This window comes from Calliphora vicina, chromosome 1, assembly GCF_958450345.1.
Source record: "Calliphora vicina chromosome 1, idCalVici1.1, whole genome shotgun sequence".
Taxonomy (NCBI): domain Eukaryota; kingdom Metazoa; phylum Arthropoda; class Insecta; order Diptera; family Calliphoridae; genus Calliphora; species Calliphora vicina.
In genome coordinates, this window is record NC_088780.1 from 30,801,498 (window position 1) to 30,824,765 (window position 23,268).

Sequence of the window (23,268 nt, forward strand, 5' to 3'; positions counted from 1 at the left end):
TAAGAGAGAGCTTTATTTGGCTCTCTATTACCCTTCACCAAATTATACTTCAAAATACAAATCTTAAATATTTTTAGGTAAACAAAATTTATTTTTTTTTCCAAAGTTGTTTTTTTAATTTTTTGAAAAATTTTGTTTTTTCGAATTGTTATTTTAAAATTTTTTTAAATTTAAATTTTTTTTTTTAAATTTAAATTTTTTTTTGGTGTAAAAAAATTCTGGTTAAAAAATATTTTGTTAAATGTCTATGAAATATCTATCATTAGATATCCATATTAATGTATACAGTGGTTGACAAAACAATGGAAACTTTTCCAAATATTTCATTAGTGGCCTAAAATCTGAAATAATTTTTTAAAAAATTTTAACATTTTAGTAGTATTTTATTTGTATACTTTTATTAACTCTATTTAACAAAAAACAAAGGACATAATTAATTAAATTCTAAAAATGAGAAAACAAAATTAAAAGATTTCTTTATTACGGCATTGACAAAACAATGGAAACTTAGGTATTATTTTAACAAATATGGTCAAAACTTTGCAATAACTCAATATTTTGTTGGGTATCCCTTATTTTTTATAACTACTACACATCGACGATACATTGAACCAATTAAAGAGTCAATGGTCTCCTTTGAAATATTTTGCCATTCACTTATAAACGCCTCCGATAAATCTTCCTTCCTGGTGTAATTTTGGGTCCTAATTTTACGATCTACAATTTCCCATAGATTTTCTATGGGATTGAGATCTGGCGATTTTGCAGGCCACTTCAAAACACGTACCTTGTTGGATTGTAACCACTCGGTTACAACCCTAAAGGTGTGTTTCGGGTCGTTGTCGTGTTGGAATCTCCAAACTAGGGGCATATTTTCCTCAGCGTATGGATACATAACATCGTTTAATATGGTTCTGCATCCTATACCTGTCATGGTATCTTTTATAATAAGAATTGGGCCCATACCTTGCTCTGAAAAACATCCCCATACCATAATATTGCCACCGCCAAACTTTACAGTCTTATTAGTGTACTTTGGATCTAATCTTTTTGCCTTTGGTCGTCTTACAAATGTGCTCCCATCACTGCCTCTTAAATTGTATTTGGATTCGTCGGAAAAGAGGACAGTATTCCATTTCTGTATCGACCAGTTTAAATGATCCCTGGCAAATTGTAGACGAGCTGAACGGTTCTTTTTAGAAAGTAGTGGTTTTTTCACAGGACGATAGCAACCAAGGCCAGCCTCTATTTCTAATTTTAGGCTATTAACAACCTCTCGAGGAGTTATTTTTGGGAATTTCTTGAACTCTCTCGCTATTAAATTATCTTGTCTAGGAGTAGTCTTACGAGGTCTTCCACTTAAATGTTGATTTTTTACAGAACCGGTCTCACGAAATTTCTTTATAATTTTTGGAACTGCTGATTTATTTATTGAATATTTGTCACAGATACTTTTTTGTTTTAAGCCAGTTTTAAAATCGTTAATTATTTTATTTTTTAAGTCTTCACAAATCTTAACTTTAGCCATTTTCGTTAAATTTGAAAAAAAGCAATTATGCGAAAAATTGTGAAAAATTACCAGAATTTAAAAATAAAATAAAATAACTGTAAACAGGATGCTTTTTACATCTTTCTTTTAAACATTATTTTCGTTTTACACTTCTTTCTTGCAGAAGTTTAAAAGTTTCCATTGTTTTGTCAGTAGCGAAATAGTGAATATTTTTAATTTTGTTCCCTTTTTTCAGAATATAATTAATTATGTTGTTTGTTTTTCAGTTAATTTACACATCTGCTCAAAATAATAGATACACCTAATTGGAAAAAATTTAAATGGCGGTAACATTGAAAATTTCATCGCAAGCGTTAAGAATACATCATATTATTAAAATTTCTATCTGGCAATGTCATGTCAGTCAAAAATCTGGCAACTATTTGCTTTCATGTTGATTTTTAAAAACGAATTTATTTGAATTACAAAAAATTATTTGCTCATAAAAATAGATACACATCAGTAATTTGTAATTTGTTTATATACAATTTTTTTTTTGTGCAATTTTTTGTTCCTATTTACGTGAAACAGTAAGTATAATTTAAATTTTAGCAACAATTTTATAAAAAATAGGACTCTTTTGAAGAAAATGGGACGAAATCATCATTGTACCGAAGATGAGAAAAAAATTGTTCAAACGATGAGAAATCAAGGAAAATCATTACGGGAAATAGCAAAGAGCATAGGAAGATCTTTACATTTTGTCCAAAATGCTTTATCTAAAAAACAAAAAAGAGAAACTCGCGGTAGACCAAAGAAAACCAGTCCAGAAACAGATAGGCGGATCGTCCTTATGGTTAAAAAAGACCCTTTCATATCATCGAAAGCTATTTCTGCGGAGCTATGTAACGAAATCAGTCCACAAACAGTTCGTCGTCGTCTTTTACAAGCTAAATTGCCGGGAAGAATTGCCAGAAAAGTGCCACTAATGCGCCAAAAAAATATCAAGACAAGATTAGAATTTGCTAAAGAGCACTTACAATGGTCCGGGTGTGAAGGCGAAAAAAAATGGAGAAATATTTTATGGAGCGACGAAACAAAAATAAATTTGTTTGGAAACGACTGCCAAAGAAATGTACGCCGACCAAAAGGAAAAGAATTCCACGTTAAATTTACAAAAAAGACGGTAAAACATGGCGGGGGAAACATAATGGTTTGGGGTTGCTTTTCATGGAATGGTGTTGGTCCGATATTCCGAATAGAAGATACCATGAATGCTAGTGGGTATAGAGACATATTGGAAAACGTAATGCTTCCATATGCATCGGAAAATATGCCATTAATATGGACATTCCAGCAGGACAACGACCCAAAACATAGTTCAAGATTAGTTAAAAACTGGTTCTTGGAGAATAACGACCTGTTTTAAGCTGGCCCAGCCAATCCCCTGATTTAAACCCAATAGAAAACTTGTGGAGTGAATTAAAGATAAGGCTTTCGAAGGAAGTTTTCAAAAATAAAGACGATTTATGGGAGAAAACGCAAAAAATATGGTACGAGATTCCATTGGAGAAGTGTCAGAACTTGATATCCAGTATGCCCAGAAGAGTGGAGAAAGTTTTACAAAACAAAGGTGGATATACTGGATACTAGCTTTACTTTAATAATAAACTAATTTTTTTAAGATAAAATTTATTAGCTTTTGTTTAATAAGAATTTTTAAAAATGTATCTGTTATTATGAGCACCAAATTTTTCGAAATTTAAGAAATTTAATTTACTTTATAATATTTATTATTAATTATGAAATATTTTGTTTTTGTTTTTTACTCTCCTTTTAACTATAAATAAAAATCGACTGAATTTTTTTTATAATTTTACAATATACCATTTTTTTTTTCGTTTTTAAAAAATAAATTTTGGTGTATCTATTATTTTGAGCAGATGTGTATATAAATAAAACTATACAAGTAAAATACTAAAAAAATTTTTTATTTTAAAAAAATATTTTAAATTTTGGTCTACATATGGAATATTTGGAAAAGTTTATATTGTTTTGTCAATCACTGTATATGTTATCCAGATATAGGTCAAAAATCGAGGTTGTCCTGGTTTTTTCCTCATATCTCAGCCATTTGTGAACCGATTTTGCTGATTTTAAATAGAAAACTTCTCGAAAGCATGTCTGACAGAATTATTGAAGATTTGGATTCCGAAGATATCTGGGGTCTTCAGAAAATTGATTTCAACATACAGATGGACAGACAGACAGACGGACATGGCTTAATCGACTCCGCTATCTATAAGGATCCAAAATATATATTCTTTATAGCGTCGGAAAATTATATTGTGGAAATTACAAACGGAATGACAAACTTCACCTTCGTGAAAAGGGTATAATGATTAGCTAATATACTCAGTGTAGGGTATTATATGTTTGGGCTTCACCGACTATACTTTCTTGTTTTTTTTTTGGTGATTAAAAGACTTTAAAATTTCTTTTCGTTAAATTCAACAAATCTTAGTTCATAAAAAATTAATTATTGTATATATGTATGTATGTATTTCTACATAAAAACCAACTCACCTGGATTTGATGAACCTGTAGCTGTTGCAATTGTTGTCGCTAAACCATTTGATGGCTCATGCCGGCGACGTGAGGTAATTTTCTTCCAACCACGCGATAAAATTTGATTACGATATTTGGGTGTTGTAAACGTATACAAAAGAGGATTAACAGCTGAATTTAGCGGCAAAATAAAAACCACCAGCCAAGCATAAATGTCATCTAAAGATAAGCGAGTAATAGCAAATTAAATTAGCTTTAATTAAATGTAAATTAAAATCATGCTTTTAAACACTTACCCGAAATGTTGTAATTAAAGAAAACCCAGATTTTAACGACAATTATGGGCGCCCAACATAAAACATCTGTCAGGACAATAAAGAAAAAACGCACAGCAAATTCACAATCCAACAGCGACAGTGGTGTCGCCTTACGTGTACGCCATATCGATATCAATAATGCGGTATACAGCAGAGCAATCATTACCAACAAAAATAGATTGACACCCAAAAACATAAAGGCCGAATACTGCCAACCCAGCGGGTAAGGTTCCTGTATGTGTAGCGGGAAACAGGTGCCCGAATATGTGCCATAGAATTTTGTACTCGAATGCCAGAGGATGACGGGAGCCACTGCTATACCCACACCCATTAGCCAAATGGTGAGTAAAGCTATAAATATGTTTCGGGCACTGATGCGATGATGGCCACGAAATGGATCGGCTATTAGCAGAAAACGCTCCAAAGACATAAAGGCCAATATGAGCATAGAAACTTCTGAGGAACTGACTGCTAATACACCAATGGCCGCACAATGCCATGAAGTGATCCAGTCTAAAGCAACCCTGAAAAATAAAAGCACAGAAATTAGAAAGCTATAATCGACTGTGTCTATAGTACACAGTGGGGGAATTAAAAGAAAATGGAAATAATTCGTTAAAACAAATTGTCATGGATATAAGGACTGAGTTCGAAAAAATCTTAACATACATATTTGTTAATAAAAATAAAACCACTTAACTTACACCTAAAATTTTCCAGAACATATGTTTCGCCATCCATTATAATCATAGGGTAACATAGAGACGAGACGTAATTGTCAGAAACCTAAGTCTGTTGTCAAAAACCTATCTCTGGCAACAACAAAATACATTCTAGTCAATGTATTTTGTTTTTGTATCAGACATATGATTTGTTGTATTTTTGTTTGACAAATCGGAGTGTCTCGCCTCTATATATAATTCTCTATGTAAATAACTTCATTAAAAAAAAAAAAAACTTGTGTTAATTCAGGTTTTTTCGATCTCAGTCTTTAGAAGAGGTGTTATTGAGTTTATGTTTTGAATATGGACTTCACAGACCTAGCTGGTCTGGAGTCTCAAGGTCCCAAATTGACGTACATCGGGGACGATACTTTACGATCCGATATGAATGATTTGAATATGTATGGAATCTACTATAAGAGATTCACAAAATATTATCTCTTACAGTTTAGAAGATATTCAGATTTGAATAAGGCCAAATTCCGGTAGATACTTCCAGTGGTTTAATATTGATTCCACCTACCATTTAGCAATTCACTTCAACGAAAGATTATCTCATCACTAATGTATATCCAAACATTACAAATTGATCGATCGCTTTAATTGATCGACCAGTTGAATTCCTAAACTCTTTGGATTTGCCTGGCATGCTGTCTACGAAATATGCTTGCCTCGAAACTATGCAATGGAATCCGACTGATTGTGACGAAGCTAATCTACAATGTGATAGTGGCAAGGATTTTGAAAGGTTCAAGGGAGAAGAATGCCAAACCGATTTGCCGTTCCAGTTCAAATGTATACAGTTCCGAGTAAAACTTGCATTCGCGATGACCATAAACAAGTCACAAAGGCAGTCGCTGGAAGTGTACGGCATAAATCTGGAAATGACATCCTGACTCTTTAATTACGCTCCGCAGCAGAAAATGAAAAATGTTGTGTATCGTGCTGCCTTAAAATTAATATTGAATTAAATTTAATAAAACGAATAGAATTCCATGAAATTCATACTTCATTTTATTATATTTTTTTATACGGGAAGAAGAAGTCTGTCGGTTTATGCGAATAAACCAGAACAATTCCTGAGCTTAAATCCGAGATCCAATGCGTCATCGGTGAGATACTGCCACATCTCTGTGAAAAAGTCATGGAAAATTTCATGAAAAGAGTATAATGGCATGTGATCTGAAGCGTGGGGGCCATTTGACGAATATTTTATTCTTTACAATCCAATAAAATCAAATAAATCACAAAACCCCAAAGAAAAAGGCGTTAAGTCCCATGATCTTGGTGGCTGGAAATCGTTGCTGCAACAAATCGATTGTTGCATGCGTGGTGTTGTAGGTCTTGCTGAAAACACATGCCGTCCAGATCCATGCCATTTAGTTGAGACAACAAAAACTCCATTATCTTGTCCATTTCGGCATCATCTTCACAAATATAAAGCTCAATCATGCCGCCTGACCAAAAATCCTCACCAGAAAGTTGCTCGTTGTGGGTGCATTTGTTTCTCATGAATTGCATATGGATTTTCTAAGCATCAAGCCATTCAGATGGAAATGCGCTTCATCGGAGAAGATAACTTTTTTCGAAAAATTGGCATTGACTTCACTTTGATCCATTAATCATTGAACGAATTGCCGGCGCTTTCCATGGCAAACCAGCAGACCATGGAAAGCGCCGGCAATTCGTAAGCTCCTGAGTAAGCTGAATATCGTACATATGAAGGTGAAGGTTTTTTGTCAAAATTCGCTGCGGAGTGCTTCGTGAAATTTTGAAATTGTTGAGAACGATTGATATTTTCGGGTCTTTGGCAATGTTTTCAAGAGACCGATCCATAACTGACCCAGTTTCATCAAATTTTTTGACCAGCATAAATTTCCAAACTCTTTCGCAAAGCGTTCCATTTTTAATAATCGGAATAAACATTTGTGGCAGCTGGCAAACCAAATGATCACTAAATTTGATCTTATCTTTCAAATGGAATCGAGAACAAACATTTTACATGGTTTTAAATTAAATTCATATACCCGCTGTACCCCACTTTGCGGCCTTGGGAGTCCGCCTATACCCACTGGGTCCATATATAGCCATGGAAAATTTTATTAAAGCCGGACTATCCGTTTTGAAATTACAGATTTATTTCCCCACTCTGTGGTGAAAACAGGGATATTTGATTGTCAACCCAATACCGTTTATAATGTCAAGTTCTAGTTCCCCCTACTTACCTATGATATATATTCCTGTAACGTATATCCTGCAAACCAATCGTCAACAAATAAAACCCCATTAAAATATCCGCCAATGCCAGATTCCTTATAACCATAGTCACCGCTTTATTTTCATCACGATATATAAAACGACCCCACAGCACCATGATATTACCGGTTATGGTTATAAAAGCCATTATCCAAGCCGAATAACGTAAAACCGGTTTACTGAGCAGATCCTTAAACGAAGACACACCATCCGAATTGGGTTTGCACATGCGCACATTCGGTGTCATCGAACAGAAATAGAAACGATCATAGATTATATACTTTAAATTGTGCATTACTTTAATCGTATCAAATTCGATCATTTCGAAACGTATGCCAGTCAGATTTAAATAAGAAATATTCAGCCATTGCATAAAGGAATTTTCTATTCTTAAGGGGGTGTGGCCCAAGGATCTGTAAAGAAAAATATGTAAAATGAAACTAAATTAATTAATTTATACATTACTATTGTAAAGTTTAAATTGGTCAGATTTAAAGGTTTTATTTAGTATGAAATTACAGTACAATTCCTAACTAATTTCTTGTAACTAAAACCTTAAAATCTGTTGCATATTTGATTAATATATTAAAGCAACTTACAAAGCATCCAAATGATAATTATTAAAAAACGTTTCTCCACTTAAGTGCTTCAGGGGGTTATTAATTAAACGTCTGCCAAAGAAATAAGAAACATTATTAGCAAAATAAACAATTGACTTGTTTTCGGTCATTTAACCTTATTAGAAAAACAAATAACTTTTTTTTTTGAACAAGTTCAGATTTTGTTTAAATAAACAGTTTTATTATAGATGTTTTTAATAAACGTACATATATACTTAAAGGATTACATTTTGTGTTTGACCTTATTTTCACCAATATTTAAATTTCAGCATTAAATTTGTCCTTTTTTTAAAAAAATAAGAGAGTGAGTGTGTGTTTGTATTACTAATATGGATACAATAACTGAGAGAAAGAAACACCAAAAACGTGCCATTTAAACAGAATTAATTCATGCCTAAGTAAATGTTCCTTATGTATGTGCTTTCACCCAACCCTGCAGTTTTGGTGACTGTTCTCGAACTAGTGATTTTACCTACCACTTCTAGTCAACATTTCGCTTTGTGTTTAGTTATTTTAACATCTGAGTATCCCAGGAGGAAGGAAAAACCACGAGCCAAGGAATATATTGTGCAGCCTTACTGTTCACCATAACAAGTTAAATTCTCAAATGAAGTTCAAAATCCTCCATAGTGGAAGATTGAAAATATCCTTAGGAGGCAATAGGTCCCCCAAGACATTTTGTTCTATAAGGCGCCGGGGTTGTCACATACTACTACAGTGTATGAGGTTTCATCTTCTAATGCCCAGAATCTGCAAAGATTCGTGGCATCATAATCCAGAGCGTACTGGTGGTATCTAAGACTAGAAGTCACCTTTAAAAAGCAATAGTAGCTTCTGGTATTTACCCTTGGACAGCTAGATAAATCCTTAAGCTTGTCCGACCCAACCAAGGTTCCGGTCATTCCATAAGGGATATTAAATAAGTGTTCCGGTCTGGCAGAATTACGTCCAGTCTCCTTATTGGCTAAACATTCAGCCCGTTCGTTACCATAGCGCATTAGAATTTCCCTCTCAAAGTATTCTTCCAAGACTGCTTTTGATGAAGATTGTGCATTAATAGAAAAATACTGGCTTTACATTTGTTTCAAATATTCCAAACTTTGCAATGTTAGTGCTAAAGGACGATCTCGTCGATGTCTTCCAAAACAACAATGAATAATACGGTGTTAAGTAATCCTGACGTAATTCAGTTTAAACATAAAATGTTTCCAAAAAATGTCCCATATGGAGAACCTAACATCTATTGACAGATTGCTCTTAGTAGAGATATACATTTTTGTTTACATCTTCACCGTTCTAGACCAATCCGTGCTAGCACAATTAAAGTAGACAAAAATAATGTAAAACTTATAGTAAATTTTACACGTTGTTCTACAAGGTGGCGCAAAAGTAATCCCTAATGTCAGTTCTGTTTTAACATTTGTGTAGTAAACACATGCGAAATACACGTTAATAAACAATGTTACGCTACACTGCTCCAGAACGCGGAATATTGCTGACTATTTATTTGACCAATAATTGGTCGGTGACTTTGGCACAACGCAGATTTCCTGGCCGTCCAACGCCTACTGGTGAAACACTGCGACGTTTAGCCGCTCGCCTCGAAGAGACTGGCACAACACGAGATGCTGCCAGGCGTGGCAGACCCCGGAGTAGCCGTTCTGCATAGAATATTGCTGCTGTAGCCGAGGATGTCATGGAAGCGCCGTCGACATCGACCAGACGACGTGCCACGCAAATGGGTATCAGTCGACGGTCTTTACAGCGAATTTTGGTACAAGATTTGAAGATGTTTCCGTACAAAGTCCAGACGGTGCATCAGCTGTTAGCTGCTGACCGCCAATCGCGTCTAACATACGCTCAAGCAATCATTAATCACCACCAAGAGGAAGATGATTTTTCATCAAAAATAATCATGAGTGATGAGGCCCATTTCCATCCTAGCGGGTACGTAACTAAGCAAAATTTACGCTTCTGGGGCACTGTAACCCACGAAGAGCCATTACACCCGCTCAAAGTCAGTCAAAGGAGTCATCGGACCTTTTTTCTACGAATACGTCGCGGGCCAAACGATTACTGTGAATGGTGAGCGCTACAGGGCAGTGATCAACGACTTCTTTTTGCCGCAACTTGATGAATTGGGACGGTGCAACGGCACACACTGCACGTGCCACAACCGATATGCTGAAGGATGCATTACCTGGGCTCCTAATCTCCCGTTTTGGCGATTTGCACTGTCCAGCAAGATCGCCTGATTTGACCGCTCCAGACTTCTTTTTGTGGGGATTTTTGAAGTCGCGGGTTTATGTCAACAAGCCTCAGACTCTTGCAGCTCTTAAAGAAAATATCCGTCAAGAATGTGAGGACCTATCGCACGAAGTTTTGGCCAAAATGATGGAAAATGCCATAAAAAGGGCTATGATGACAATCAACTGCGGATCTGCATAGGATCGTGTAAACTCCGCACAAGATTAGGCAGGTTTAGATGGCGATCTCTATAAGCTCCTTTATACGGTTAAGTATGATCGCTATTATCTTACTCTGTTCTTCTTTGCATTATTATTGGGTGTATGACTGAAAAATACGAGATTCACAATAGATGGCGTATCTTCTTGTTTTTAATAACTTATATGTACTGGACATAACAGTGTAAACAAAACAACTTTTTTTTCTTCGAAAATTTCGAATTTTGTGCCAACAAAGTGTCATGTGCGGGAAGTTTTGCTTTACTTCTTTAATTTGGAAAAAAATGTCGCTGAAGCACACCGATTGCTCACAGAAGCTTATGGTGAATGTGTTCCATCGGTTTCAACGTGCGTGAGATGGTTTGTGTGGGTCAGAAGTGGTGACAAGGAAGACAAAGATCGCCCAGGCTAGCCAAACAAATTTGAAGACCAAGAATTGGAGGCATTACTCCATGAAGATTGTTGTAAAACTCAACAAGAGCTTGTAAAATCATTGTGAGCTACTCAAGCAGCAATTTCAAAACGTGCAAGATTCATCCAAAAGCATAGAAATTACCATAGGAATTGAAGTCGAGAGACCTTGAGACGATAAAAGAAAACCATTTTTGCACCGAATCATTCCAACCAGCAGAATCGACACCAAAGCCAAATATCCAAGACACTAAGGTAATTTTCTGTATTTGGTGGACGCAAAAGGGTCCTATCTAAAATGAGCTGCTGAAATCTGATCAGACCATCACTGAGAACCTGTTCCGAACGCAACTGATTCGTTTGAAGCGAGCATGGGCCGAAAACGGCCATCATGACAACGATCGTCCACATTTTGCAATACCTGTTAAAAAGTATTTAGAATGAAGTGGTTAGAAAATTTTGCCTCACCCGCTTTTTAGTCCAGACCGTGCCCCGTCCAATTACTATTTGTTTCGATCGATGCTCTCTCACTTTGGAACAGAGTATCCGATATTGGCTTGATTCGTTATTGGCGTCGAAAGATGATAAATTCTTCTGGTTCGGAATCCATATGTTGCCAGAAAGATGGGAAAAGGTCATAGCTAACAATATATCCATATAAATATATAAATGTCTTTGTAAGTTTGTTTGTTGGTTTGTTTGAGCATCACGACTAAACGGCTGAACCGATTTTATTGAAATTTGGAAATAGATAGATCCTTACTTGGAAGCGTCAATAGGCTATATCTTTTTTAATACTTGGACCAGAAAGAGATTTAAATGGGGAAAACCGGTAAAAGTGGTACCTTTAGTTCGTAAACAATCAAGAGTAAACGGCTGCATGCATTTGATTGAAATTTGGAACAGAGATAATCCTTTACTTGGAAGCAATTATAGACTATATAGTTTTTCTTAACATGGACCACAAAGGGACAAAAGAGGGCAAAATTTGTACCACCCATAAATAGTTATTTACGAATATTTGCAGAACTTAAATTGTGATTATCTTCAAACTTTATACGAATCAATATCACTGTTTGAAGTTTAACTAAAAATGGGACGGATCGGAACAGGGGGTGTGACACCTCCCATACAAAGTAAATAGTTATTTTCGAATATATGGTGAACTATAATTGTGGAAGTCTTGAAATTTAGTCCGAATAGCACCCTTATCATTTTACATGGTTTGGCTGAAAATAGGCGGTATTAAATTAGTGGGCGTGGCACCTACCATACAAAGTAAATAGTTATTTTCGAATATCTGGAGAACTGTAAATGTGAAAAGCTTCAAACTTCATATGAGTTAATTTCTTATCAGTGGAAGAAGTTAATAAAAAATAAATGGGAAGGATCGGAACTCGGGGTGAGTTACCTCCAATACAAAGTAATTAGTTATTTCTAAATATCTTGAGATCTATAATTACGAGATTCTTCCAACTTTGTCCGAATAGCTCTCTTATTATTTTACATAAAATAGCTGAAAATGGGCAGGAGTGGATAAGTGGGCATGGAACTTCGTATTTAGTATTTACGAATATCTGCAGAACTATTATTGCAACAGCCTTCAAACTTTATACGAATCAATTTCTTATCAGTACATGAAGTTTATCCAAAAATTCAAATATAACGATTTTAACGGCTGATTTAAAGTTGCATAATGCTTTCAAATAGCAATGCCCAAACTTTAACATATCTGTGGGCATTATTAACATTGAATAAAAGCTTTCAGTTGATCATTGATCATTTGCTGCGACCGTATATTCGAATATTCAGTTAAAGAACATTGTAGAAAGTACACCACAGATGGCGTATGTATTAGAAGGCTCTAGACAGTTAAAGAGCAATCTGGAGTGCAGATGGCAGTGTTATAAATAGTGGCAGAGGTTGCAGTAGTTAGTGAGATTATCAGAGACACTATTCAAATAAACATCAACTGAGTGCCTTAAAGTGTGCTGTATTTTTCAAGTGAATTCGTGTACATTATAAAGTGTGTCTGTATTTCTGCGAATTTATAAACGTGTATAAAAAACATTGAGTGACTATTTAATTCTCTTGTTGTACATTTTAAATAAAGAGTTGTTACAATTTTCAAACTACTAAACGCCTTTTATTTGCAATCAAAAGTATCCGGTTTATTTAAAGGAAATAAACCAGCGTTTTGAAAAGGTTAAAACGTAACAATATAAATGGAATTAACTGAATACTCTTTATAATACTTAGAGATAGCAAAGTGACAATTGCCTATACGCTAAATTAATTAAAATGTGTAAATTAAAAAATGTCCTTTAAATTGGAGTCAAACAAAAACCTGGCATTAGTGAAAATTATTGTTAAAAAGAAATTCATTGTTACCATCAAAACTGAAGGGGACAATTGTTCAATGTCATATGTACGTGCAGACGTGGGTAAATTGAAAATTAAAAAAACAATTAAAAAAATATTAGTGATCACAGAAATGTCCTTTTCTATTTTTATACCCACCATCAAAAAAGATGATTTTGTCATTCCGTTTGTAACACAGCAAAATATCTGCCGTAGCCCCACAGTAGTATATATGTATTAGAGTGACAGCCGATTTTTTTTTAGATTTCAAAGAGTGCCGGGTGGAATATTGTGACACTAGGCCTAATTGTTAAGATCTGAAAATTTGAGCCAAATCGGGCAACGCTTTCTGGACGCGCATCGAGGTCAAAGTTCAGAAATATGCAAAATTTTACTGTTAATATGGAATAAATAGGTGAAACTCGTTAACTTTCTGCATTGTTTTCTAGAAATATGTAGATTTATTTATATTAATGAATATTACATTAAAAAAAAGTTTTGGAAATTAACCCTGTTTCTCCTTTGGTTCAAAAAAATGCAAATTTTTCAGTTTTTGAAAAAAATTTGCTACTAAATAAATACTTTTGCAATTGAATGCAAAAGAATCGAAATATGTACGTAATTATCGTTGTAATGAGATATAAATGACAAAATTTTATTAAAAAATCCAGAAAGCGTTGCCCGATTTGGCTCAAATTTTCAGCACTTAACATTTAGGCCTAGTGTCACAATAATTTTTTTCTATACAACTGATTGTCACTCAAATATGTATATTGTGGTTTCTCATACGATCTAGCTTTGTCCGTTCGTCTGTTGAAAAAATGATAGGGCACAAATGAAAGGAGCTAGCTGGCTGAAATTTTCAACAAATATTCACTGTTAATAAGGTTGGTTTGTTATTAAAACAAAACAATTTGTTTAAACTATCATAATATATTAGGACATTATGACAATATGACCTAAAAGCAGACCGTTTGAATCCGCCAATTGTTTTATATGTTAACTTCTGAAGATCTTAATTACGGAAAATTTTTAGTTTAAAATATTTTATTGATCAGAAAAGAATGTTTTTAAATTATAAAAATCCTAATTGAATTTCGTTGAATGTTAAAATTATCCACTTTTATATGGGGGTGTTACTTTTTGGCATTGCCAATAAAAACATTTACTTTTCGTTATTGTTTACGTGTTTTTTTTTGTTATTTTTGGTGAAAGTATTAGTTGGAAAAACAACCACTTATCACGTAGGGCTACTTAAGATCCCTACATTTATTGTTGATGTCGAATGTCGATACAAACAAATAATCGAACGAAAAAAAATTAACAATTTAACAACAATCAAAATAAACAAATTGCACACAGTTGCCATTAACAGTAGGGATGATAATGAAAATGCAAATGTACTATTTTTTGTACAATTTGTATAACTTGTACGCATTTTGAAGGGTCACTTTGGATCACAATGAGACTGTCTGATAGCTGGTCCAATATAGTGAACGCATTCACATACCGAATACATAGAGTTAGTTACCTTGCTAGCTACCTAACTCGTTACTTGATTAGCTACATAACTCAAATAGTCTGTTAAAAAGGCATCTCATAAACAGTCCAATAACCGATTGCTTGTAAACGAGCAACTCTAGTTAAACTGCACTTTAACTAGTTTTTAAAGTGCAGCATAAATAAACCTTTAAAGTGACTACACTCTAGGTTACTTAGAGACACTAAAGTGACAATTGATTTCACGCTTGGTTACATGGAATGTCAGTATACTTCAGCAAAATGAAAATAAACTGTATGAGAATTATAGCAACACAATTTGTACAAAAAAGTACTGTACAAAATAAATGTATAAAGTGGCTACATTCTAGATTACTTAGAGCCACATAAGTGGCAATTGTCTTCATGCTTGATTTCATGGGATGTATAAAGTAACCAAGTGAATTCTCTTTGCACGTGTCAAATGTTCCAAAATATATAAATTGGAGTCAACCAAGTAGTCAATTACTATCTAGGGATACATTGACTATTTGCTTAACTGCTGGGATGTTTCTAAGTCTCCCATATCTCGGTAATAGTGAGACAAAATGTGTAATCATGCTGTTGCATGTGTAACAGGAATGGCAAAGTTGATAGGATCGAACTTTTTTTTGATACTACTGATTTCATATTGAAAAGTATCACGATATTTCCGAGACTCATTTCATAATTTCGAAAATTTTTCAGTATTTTATGTATGAAATTTCTATGGCTAAGAACGATTGGCTGCTAAAGCTAACTATTTTCTGTTGAAAATCATGTGTATAACAGTATTGTTACGTTTTAACCTTTTCAAAACGTTGGTGTATTTCCTTTAAATAAACCGGATACTTTGGTTGCAAATAAAAGCCGTTTAAGCTACGTTTCCGCATACACCGTAATCGGCACCGAAAAAAAGTTCGTTTCAGAAATCGGCAACGAAAATTGGGAACTAAACGGCACCGATCAGTAACGAAAAACCTGTCATTTGGGGCCGGAACGAAAACAACTTCAAGTAGGTTGTTTTCGGTGCTGTAGGAACGAAATTATTTTAATTATTTTTTTATTTCAAATTTAAAGAAAATCAAAATGAATAAAAAAAATTTTCTTTATTGGAAGAGGAAAAAATAATAGATTTTGTCAAAAATAATGAAATTCTATTTAATTTCCAAATGACAACTAAAAAAATAATTTCGTTTCTATTTTATGCCGCAACGCACCCAACTGAAACGAAAACAATTCAGAAACGAGACGGTGACGAACACCAACGTTTTCAGTTTCAGTTTTCGTTATCGGCGCCGATTACGTTGTATGCGGAAACCCAGCTTTAGTAGTTTAAAAATTGTAACAACGCTTTATTTATTTAAAATGTACAACAACCACAGAATTAAATAGTCACTCAATGTTTTTTATACACGTTTATAAATTCGCTGAAATACGGATACACTTTATAATGTACACGAATTCACTTGAAAAATACAGCACACTTTAAGGCACTCAGTTGATGTTTATTCGAGAGCTTTATAATACATACGCCATCTGTGGTGTACTTTCTACAATGTTCCTTAACTGAATATTCGAATTCGAATATACGGTCGCAATAAACAGCGTTGCCATACTTACGATCAATTGTCAACTGAAAGCTTTTATTCAATGTTAATAATTCCCACATCGTTATATTTGAATTCAAGTACAATTTCGTAACAGTATTTGCTATTTAAATTCTTGTGTATAACAGTATTTCTATAGAAAATCTTGTTTATAACAGTATTTTCTATATAAAACCTTGAGTATAACAATATTTTCTATAGAAAATCTTGTGTATAACGGTATTTTCTATAGGAAGTCTTGTGTATAACAGTATTTTCTATATAAAACCTTGAGTATAAAAGTATTTTCTATAATACTGTGTGTATAACAGTATTTTTTATATAAAATCTTGAGTATAACAGTATTTTCTATAGAAAGTCTATTCTATAACAGTATTTTCTATATAAAACCTTGAATATAACAGTATTTTCTATAGAAAATCTTGTGTATAACAGTGTTTTCTATATAAAACCTTGAGTATAACAAAATTTTCCATAGAAAATCTTGTGTATTAAAACCTTGAGTATATCAGTATTTTCTATAATACTGTGTGTATAACAGTATCTTTTATATAAAATCTTGAATATAACAGTATTTGCTGTAGAAATTCTAGTGTATAACAGTATTTTCTCTATAAAACCTTGAGTATAACAGTATTTTTATAGAAAATCTTGTTTATAACAGTATTTTTTTAAAGTCTTGTGTATAACAGTATTTTCTATAATAAAATCATAAATATAACAGTATTTTCTATAGAAAATCTTCAATATAACAATATTTTCTATAGAAACTACTTAAAACTACGTTTATATGAAAATAAATTTTAGATTTTAGTACCTTGAGGTTGGAAAAAGTACTCTTTGAATATTATTTTGAAACCGAAAAATATTTGTATTTTCCATCCCTGATGTATGTGTAAATATTTATTTATTTTGTATTTAACAAATTATGGTAATTTCTTTATTTTCATGAAAATGAAACAATACAAAAATCTATTTTATTTTCCATTTTCGTTGTCATTGGAATTATTTGTTGGCATCAATGTACCAATTTAAGAAATTGAGTGCGTCAGAAATGAATGGCGTCTTTGGTTTTGTTAACACAAACTCAAAAATAAACACTTTGTGTTAGTTCTGATGGCGGCAAAAATAAAGGTATTAAAAGATTTTGCAAACATTTTCAATATTGAGAGTATAAATATTATTTTTAAACTACAGTGAATTTAAAATGAAAATTGAGGCGATCATATATTTCACCACATTACTGAATTAAAAACCTAAGTATAATGTAGAGTAGAAGGGGACCATACACCACTTTTTTTTGATACGTTCTCTTTTAAAAACTATAAAAGATATTCTTAAATTTGTTCTTGTTTAAATTATGTACTTAGATATGTAGGCTTTAGTTATGGTAATTCATTTTAATTCCATATAACTAAACAAAAATTATATCAAAAGGAATTCCATTGTGAGAATCATTAAATGATTTTTTTTTAAAATTTGTTCATTATATTACTTAAAACTGTACTGTGTCATATAAACATCAAATAAATATCTTGTAACTGATCGGGACGTTCAGGGAGGATGATTTGGATTCGGCTACCATAAACCAATACCGTGCTAAACTACCGCACAAGGTATCTGGCGAATGAGCCTCAGGAGAAGTTCTGTACATTAATATAATTTGTTTTCACACTTCCAATTAAGCTATCAAAACAATTATTGTTCCTTTTTGTGCACTATTATTGATGTTTTAACACCAACTAATATATTTTTCGAATAACAAAAAATAAAAAAGTTAGCACAAAAAATGCTTACACCAAAATATTTTCGGGAATTGCATCAAAGTACATAGAAAAAACTCCAGTTTTTTTTTTATATAAAATTCACGATTATTTTTTTTTTAAAATTTTAATTATGATTGTAATTTGATGAAACTTATTATACATACTCTAATTGAACAATGAATTATCACCACTAAATTTAATTTTTATATAAAATTTATAATTCTGTTGTCTATTTGGTCTGGTCTTCTAGGTTTCGTAATTTCCCTGAATTTTCCTTCCCGGAAATAAAAAAAAACCGTCCGTTCCCGTGAATTCCCGGGAACGGACGGGAACTTACCATAAAAAAATAGGGAGTATATTGGTTTTGTTATTCCATTTGTAACACATCCAAATGTTTATCGCAAACTCACATTAGTACATATATTCTGGGTTCTCACAAGATTCTAAGACGATTTAACTATGTCCGTCTGTCTGTCTGTTGAAAAGACGATAGAGCCCAAATGAAAGGAGCTAGCTGGCTGAAATTTTGGTATTGAAAATGAGCAATATCGGTTCATGATTTCACCTAGCACCCATACAATGGACCCCCCGGAATACTAGTTGAGCAGTCATAAATATGTTGATTATGCGGCAATTGTAATAAAATTTTGCACAAATTAGTGCTAATTACTCTGAAATTATTCAGTAAAGTATGGCAAAAAGTGGGCAACATTTGTCCCTAGTCCCCATACAAGGTCCCCCACAGAAAATGACTTGAACATTCATAATTGTCTTATAATAAAAATAAGTTTTATATGGTTTTTAATTTATAAGTCAATTAAGAGGTTAACACAATAAACGTAACACAATTAAACGGGAATTTGTGTAGGATATTATATGGCGGGCCTGAACTACTATAATTCCTCACTTGTTTTACCTATATTCTTAGATGTGTTCGGTGTTTCAAATTTAGTAATAATAATTTTATATCATTTCTATTTATTACCATTTACTATGAAATAAGTTCCATTTGAAATAAATAAGTTTTTATTTATTTCACACACATCATTTATATAATTATAAAAGGATTTAAATAAATAAATATTTAATGGAATTAATATATAAATACACTCTAAACACATACATATGAGAATATATATACATATATACATAAGTATGTAAATAAAGGGTGTTTTTTTAAGCTCAATATAACTTGAAATTTACAAAAAAAAACACAAAAAAGTAAATTTTAATCAAACGAATTTTTTATTTGAAAGATCAATAGATTTGATAATTATTTCGGGCATATGGTGACGAGGTTTTTTGAGCATTACGAGGGTTACTTTCGTTTACAGCGGCGATATTCACTTTAGTACTCACATTCCTTTGACATGTTGGTGTTATTTTATCATTTACAGATAAATGTGATATGAAATCTATCCACAGTTCGACGGATGACTTGCTAAGATGGGCGATTATATCGAGCCCTTAGCGCCAAATTATCGTAAGCGACAAAACACAAATTTACTGGAGAAGGTTTTTTTTTGATTATGTATTTTGAAATTTATACATAGAATTAAAAATGTTATGATGCGATATAATATAATTTCGTTCAAGCTATTTGTCTCTTTTTCAAAAATATTTATAACTTTTGACAATTAAAAATACTTTATTGAAAAATATGACAAAAAATTTTATTTATTGAATTTTTGCATAGGTACAAATTTTTCGAATTTCACAGTTATGTAGATTTTTCTATTTAAAATGGAAAAATAAAAACGAATTTTGAAATTTATTATCAGCAATCCCGCAATTCCCAAGAAAGTGTTAAAAAATTCCAAAAATGGGAATTTTTAGTTTTTTGGCTATAATAAACATACCAGGGTCGGGATTATCGGGACCACCACCTAAAATCTGTTACTATATTTTTATATCGAATATGCGATTTGAGAATTTTTGCCCTAAAGTTTTATTTTACATAAAAAATAGGTCTTTTTTTGAAAGGACCTGGTCCCCTCGGTAACAACAATTTTGAAATTAGTTTTCCTTTAAAATATTTTATGAAAACTTAGCTTTCAGAAAGTAGAAATTCTCTATACATCCTCTTAGAAATTTTTTGCGATTACTTAAAAAGAAAAAAAAGTTCTTTTTACCCAAAAAATGAGCGAAAAATCGCCTTTTTAAAATTTTTAAATTCAAATACATATAACATTGGACTTAGTCATTATTTTTAAACAATTCTTTTTCTATTTGACACATACTTGTGTTGTTAGTCCAATAAAGAAAAACTGGAGGAAATGGGGAAATATTTGGATACGCTGTTATCAAAAAACTGGAGTAGGGTGGGTAAAAATGTTTTTGAAGTTATTAACAATTTTGATATTCTGAGAACGATAAAACATCAGTAGGCCCATAAAATTTTAATTTCTGCAATATAAAACAATTTTAAAACGTCGCTTACGATAATTTGGCGCTAAGGGCTCGATATTTATATGTTTCTTTCACTCCTCGAAGGAGCATAGGACTAGAACATGGTAATGAAATAATCTCAATCGATGTTTTATTTGTTCCACTTCATCCACACTTCATCTCGAAATCTCTATTGTTAGTTGTCGCTTCCAGGTATGAGCTGATCTGCCAACTCGTCTGCTTCCCTGAGGGTTCCAGTCTATGCATTTATTGGCAATATCTAGTTTTCGGAGGTAGTGACCTATCCAACTCCATTTCCGCTTTTTTATTTGCTTGCACCCAAAGTTGGTTGTTGGCTATTGTTACATGCCTGAAAATCCTCAACCTCTTGCGGAGGCATGAGGTTGACAAACACTTGAAGGTATTATGTATCACGTGATGACATGCTCCAGAAACGGCGATCTGTGTTACAATCGATTTTGTTTTGGGTATATTTATTTTCAGGCCAACCAGTTTTGCGATCTCACTGATGGTGGAAATTTTTGACAGCATCTCTGAGAATTAGTGGTTAAGTAGAAATATATCATCGGCATAATCCAAGTCCTCCAACTGTCCTTGTAAGTCCCTGTTTTGCATCACAGCATCGAGGATAGCATACCTGCGAGTTCCATATGGCTTTATGATTGAGTGTGTCAAAGGCCATCTCAAAATCTATGAATACGAGGTATAATGGTGATCTCCATTCCATTGATTGCTTAATGATAATCCAAGTAAATAGTCACATGGTCAACAAAAGATTTTCCTGAGCGAAAGCCGACTTGCTCATTTCTGAGTGATGGGAGAGTGTTTATAAGAAGGTTATGCCTTTCTATTGTTAATGACATCAGACAGATCGTTAGTTAATCCTTTCCTAAGTTCTATTGGTCTTAAAAACACACCCTTTACAAATATCTATTTGTATGCTTTAAATGACTGTTCATTCATGTATTTGTCTATAACCAACAAAAAATATCAGATTGACTTTTCTATTGTGTTTGTCCATTAAACGCTCATACAGAAACAAATATAAACAACTAATAGCAAAACCTACAATCAAAAGCAGAAGTCTATGCCTAAAAAGTAAGGATTATAAATAACAAAATACTATTGTAGCAAAATATGTAGCAATATTAAGATAAAATATAAATGAAAAAATAAAACAGCAAAGTCATGACCTTAAGACCCCACATACAAACATGGAAACATCTACAATTTGTTTAGTTTTGGTTTAGATTTCTTTTTCGCTTTAACAAATTCAAGCTCTGGCTTTGGATATGGTCACCATATAGTCATTATCATCATTATGATGATGATTATGATTTTCATTATTTTTTTTACCCAAAAAACTAGAGGTGGTGTTGATGATGATGATGGTTTCATCATCATGGTTGTTTTTTTATGTTTTTACTTGCTCATATATAAAAATAAAAAAGTACTTTTGTGAACTGTGTCGACATTTATCTTTATTTAGGAAAGAATGAAAAAAAGCTACAAAAATGTATAAGAAATTGTTTCAATCAAAATATAATACACTGTGGGTTCTTTATTACTATTATATTTCTGAGTTGAATATTTTACGCAACTTAATAGTTTGTATACACAGACTAGACTTGTATAGATGAAAGGATGGTGTAGTGGCGGAATTGGTCGAATTATTTATAAGTTGTTGTAAACTAGACACAAATCTTATTTGATAATAAAGGGTATGGAAGAAGTAAATCAATGTTTACTCTTCATTACAAATCAATACATAATGTACAGATTGTTCCATAATCGCATGGAGAAACAAAAAAACATCCTATTATGGACTGATACTGCACTGGAGTGGTTTATTTTATTGTAAAATCAAGCTCATCTACATCAAATATCACAAAACCCGTATTATATATACGAGTATATTATATATTTTCCATGATTTGTCAAATAATTTCAAATGTTTCAAACTTAATCACAAACTAAATTGATCAACATTATGCTCTATATTTAAATATGTTGATAACCTACATTTTTCGACGTAAAAGCAGAAAAAATATTTGTTTAAGCCTTTTCATGTGAGTGTAAATTATATTAAATTCAAAACACGCATCGTATTCTAGATATTTGCATAATTACTTGTCTATACATTAACAAAAGAAACAAATAATAGTGTTATATTCAGCTGTGCCGAATCTTGTACACCCACCATCAATTATAGACCGATCCTCACAAAAGTTGGTAGAAAGACTTAGGGCACTGCTACACGTTCAATATATATTGTGATATTTGGATCGCGATCCATTGAAATGCATCACCTAAAATGAGGTTATTCTGCAATTTGGATCGCGATCCATCAATACAGTATGCTACACGTTCAATAAATATCGCGATACTGGATCGCGGTCAATATATATTGAACGTGTAGCAGTGCCCTTAGGTTCATATAAAACTTGATAGTAAACCTGGTTTAGGTAGAAGAAATGGTCCACATGATGTTTCTAAAGCCAATAAATAGAAAACATTTTCAAAAGAGCTCTCAACACATCCGGTAGGAAAGCAGCCCGTTTAGCTTAAGGAGTGAGATCGAAAAATTCTTAACATACATATATGTTTATAAAAAAGAAACCACTAAACTTACAGCTTTAATTTTTTTTTTATTTGATTGAAATTATTATTACAATTTACAAAAAAAATTATTTTTATAGTTTTAATCACTAGTGATGAAATTTTGAACCTTTTTCGGAAACCCTTCCATTAACGTT

At 32.7% G+C, this 23,268-nt stretch overlaps 1 protein-coding gene across 1 annotated transcript in view; it reads right to left on the minus strand.

Annotated features, from left to right (window-relative positions):
- The window catches only part of Lgr3 (Leucine-rich repeat-containing G protein-coupled receptor 3), an 85,213-nt gene that overhangs the window by 414 nt on the left and 61,531 nt on the right, over positions 1 to 23,268 (minus strand). The window contains exons 8-11 of the mRNA XM_065514970.1: positions 7,952 to 8,023; positions 7,322 to 7,765; positions 4,354 to 4,898; positions 4,091 to 4,276 (exon numbers count right to left, since the gene is read on the minus strand). Coding sequence (XP_065371042.1) covers positions 4,091 to 4,276; positions 4,354 to 4,898; positions 7,322 to 7,765; positions 7,952 to 8,023 — 1,247 coding nt within the window. The remainder of the gene's footprint in view (positions 1 to 4,090; positions 4,277 to 4,353; positions 4,899 to 7,321; positions 7,766 to 7,951; positions 8,024 to 23,268) is intronic.